Raw genomic sequence first — 3,703 nt, 5'->3', positions numbered from 1 at the left:
GTTTTTATAGCTAATTTTTTTATTTATTATATTAAATATAAATTTATATAATCAAATATTGTTCTTAACTAGTATAGATCAGTTTTAATTATAGATCAAATCTCTAAATGAAAACTTGTTTTTAAATGTAAAACTTCAAAAAAGATTGTATTTAAAAGAATGATGGATAATTCTGAAAAAAATAATTTATATTCATATAAATTTCACATTTTTGTCTAATATTTTTATTTTACATTTTTATTATAACTTTCTTTTGTAAGTTTGACAGAAAATTGAACCAATAACTTCACATATCAAAGAGTGGGTAGCACCCAATCACCGCTATCCAAAATCCAGTAAACATTAAAACCTTAATTTATATATATCATAAAAAGAAACCAAGCATAAAAAGAACCATCATCTCTAAGTGATCGATTCTTTCTTTTTATAGAATATCTTGAATGGAGGAAATCTGTTTTGATTTGATTCCTTGATAATGCCCGACACATTCTTCATCATCGGAACGATTTTAATGAACTGATTTCCTGGCCCGGCCACACAAACGCCGTCCACTGAACTTAATGGAGGAGAAAATTACAGTGAGCGAATACTGATCACATAATTTTATCAGTTTAATAATTGCTCCACTTCATGATATTTTATCACTTTTATCATTACACCACCATTTTATAAGAATGGTAGAACATCTTATGAGAATTGTATAAAATTCCAGCGGGTAATTATTGATCATCCTGACGAAAGTGACAATGTAAGCTTTCTGATTCCATATACTCAGGCGGCTGAGTTGGAATTCAAGATCGAATTTTGAGAGGCCTCATCATCTCATTGTCTTCATGATCAAGAATCTGCAATTCCACACCCAAAATATTCATACTAAATTAACACTAACACTAGTTCCATCCACCAGAAATTGAAAATTAGGATTGAATTTGAATAAAAGGACTTACATGGCAGTGATACACATAGCCTGGTTCCGCACTGGCATTAAACGGATAACCATGCCGAGAGTTCAAGAGAGAAAACTGGACAAGAATGGTTGTCATATGCCCAGGCTTCATCTTAAACACGTTTTTCCATCCACGCTCCTGCGCAGGAGCTGCCATCACTTTTCCCTTGGCGTGCTTCTGTATCTCGCATTTCAGCGCGTCGTTATTCTTCTGCATGCAGCTCTTGAATTCCTCCATCTTCAGCAGTTCTGTTTGGTCAAGGACTATGAACAGCCCCAGATGGATATGCAGAGGATGATTGTCCTCCGTCAGATTGATGACATGCCATACCTCGCTGGTTCCTTGCCTCGGGGTCTCTGTAACCTGTGCGTCGAAGGGTAATCCGTTGATGAACAAATGGGTCGGTTCTCCAGAAGCGCTTTCGTATTCATACATGGTCAAGTACCTCGTATGCGCTGCGTTTTTCTTTCGGGGTCGACGATATTCAACCAGTTTTTCAGGGATCCGGGTGGATGATCGATTCTCAGCAGAACTCGCGGCATCCGGCGGGGTTTCGATAAGGAATTTCATGACCTTGCTGTTCAGATTGTCGACAGGGTCTCCAGATGGGTATGGATATGGTGCGTCGTTTGTTAATGTGGCCTCCTCTGTGGCCGAATCGTTGAAATCCACGGCGATGTCTGCAATCTCGGAAGGAGCCAACAGGAATTCTTTCACGCTTACAGGCGCCGGTAAGTATGCCGAGTCGGAGCCCACAAAGGTCATGCTCAGGCCGTTGCTCAAGGCAAATCTGTAGAAGCGAGCATTGCTGGCATTTACAATTCTGAATCTGTATTTTCTTCTCTTTACCTTCATGTAAGGCCATGCCTTGCCGTTCACTATGATTGCATTTCCAAAATACTCTGGCTGTTTCAAACACATCACAGACTTTCAATCAAACACCCAGAGGCTCTGTAAATTGAATTCAGTTATGCACACAGACAGACAGACAGACTGGATAAATTGAAATGTTAAGTAGCAGGGAACAAATGTATATATCATACTGACCTGCCACTGGGGATGGATAGAGGGGTTGTTGCCCGTGGAGTTCATATAAATAGACCCGTCTGTAGCAAAGCTCCGGTCGAATACGAGAAGATTACGGTCATATTCGGGGCCAGACGGGAGGCCTAGGGGCTTTTCCACCTTGGGATTCCGAATCACATAGGCGCCAATTAGCCCCGCCAGGATATTAACTCTGGTTAGCCCCAGGGCGTGATCATGGTACCAGAGATTTCCAGGATGTTGAATATTGTTGTAGTGGTAGCGAGCCTTCTTCCAGGCAGGGCCAACCTCCTTGAATCCGGCTGTGAACCACGCCAGCGAGTGCCCATCGCTCTCGGGCTCATGGATGCCACCGTGCAGGTGGACTACGGTGGGGATTCCGCCGAGTTTGGGGTGGGCTGTCTTCAGGGAGCGGTCCCATGGTAGAAAATGGTGGGAGGGAAGATGGTTTTCCCACCTCACGAACGTAGCGATGCCTTGGATGGATTCGATCGTGGGACCTGGGACGGTCGCACTTCCCTTGGATGCTCCATACGCGAACACGGTAGCCGGGGGAAGATCTCTGTGAAATTTCTGCAGACAAACGCAAAAAACTGGTCAATCTGCATCTGGGATTTGGAATTCTTCTCAAAACTGGATAGAATAGGCCATTGAACTAATTTTTACGAAACATACCCATTTTTTCTGGAACATCCCAATCCGAAGCTCCGCCGGCTTCAACTCCCGTTCTTGGAAGATATACCCTTTCAGTTTGGGCATGTGTGGGAGCTCGTCCACGAACATCTGAAGAGAGGCCGCGACCTTATACAAGCTCTCATCTGTAACACCATCCGCGACCAAGAAACCCAAGAAGCAGAAAAAGCAGAGGAGCTTCAAAACGCACATATTTTTGTGTTCAGTCCGAGTGTCAAGATAGTGTAAATGCTGCAAACCTTATTTCGCTCGGCGTTGCAGGCGAAAACATAAGGTGGGTATGTGGAAGGAGGTGAGCCGTGGCTTCGGTAAAAAGAAGGGAATGTATGAAGCCGTGCAAATAGCGAATAGAAAATGCTAGAGAGAACGACAGAATCGTACAGGCGTGGAAGGCACTCACTGCAAAGGACTTTAATGGTGGCAGTCACACAGCAAGTGTTGATGGTTGGATTGAATATAAAGAGAAAAGGCAGACAAGATTGGGCCATTGTTGAGACTCACAGGCATATTATAACTGTGGGGGCATTGTTTATGTCATAGCGACAAAATTCATGGGAATCAGTGACACAACTTCGAAGTTTCACCGCTCCTTATGATTTTGCAGATTTATTGGTCAAATTTAAATTCATAGCCCTCTGAAAAGTTGGGTTGAGATGTAACTAATAGGTAGTGCCGAATGGGATGCCATGATTCTAAGCATCTTTCTTAATGTATTTTTTTATTGGTTGCTTGGCTTGTGCGAATGCCTTTCTTGAGTGTTGCGTTTTGAATGATTTTTTTTTTAATTGAGGTGGTGTTTGATTTTTTCCCTGATGCTTTGCTGATAGTTTAATTTTCTCAGAGGTGGTTTCTATATTCTGAAAAGTGATAGGGTGAGAGGTCCTGCTCTTGGGATTGGGTTTCGTTCTAGAGCAACTAGCTTGGGGAATGGCCTTCCGAAGGAGAGCGTTAACTTTTTTTTAAATGAGTAAAGGCCACATAAATCAAATGATTTATGTCTCAAGGGTGATGATGTCTGA

At 42.4% G+C, this 3,703-nt stretch overlaps 1 protein-coding gene across 1 annotated transcript; it reads right to left on the bottom strand.

The window, feature by feature from the left end:
• Positions 1-336: 336 nt before the first annotated feature.
• Positions 337-3,268, bottom strand: LOC149181228 (multicopper oxidase LPR2-like). Its single transcript, XM_089418291.1, has 4 exons — positions 2,667-3,268; positions 1,995-2,564; positions 948-1,853; positions 337-845 (listed from the first exon to the last, which is right to left on the bottom strand). Exons 1-4 carry the CDS (start codon positions 2,874-2,876, stop codon positions 792-794), a joined length of 1,740 nt encoding a protein of 579 aa, XP_089274417.1. The 5' UTR covers positions 2,877-3,268; the 3' UTR covers positions 337-791.
• Positions 3,269-3,703: the final 435 nt, after the last annotated feature.

The sequence above is a fragment of the Pinus tabuliformis genome, chromosome 3_2 (assembly GCF_031772625.1).
Source record: "Pinus tabuliformis cultivar Carrire ecotype Pingquan chromosome 3_2, CPIR1, whole genome shotgun sequence".
In the NCBI taxonomy this organism is placed as follows: domain Eukaryota; kingdom Viridiplantae; phylum Streptophyta; class Pinopsida; order Pinales; family Pinaceae; genus Pinus; species Pinus tabuliformis.
Note: the sequence above shows the minus strand (reverse complement) of the source record. Positions and strands in the feature narration are given on the sequence as shown.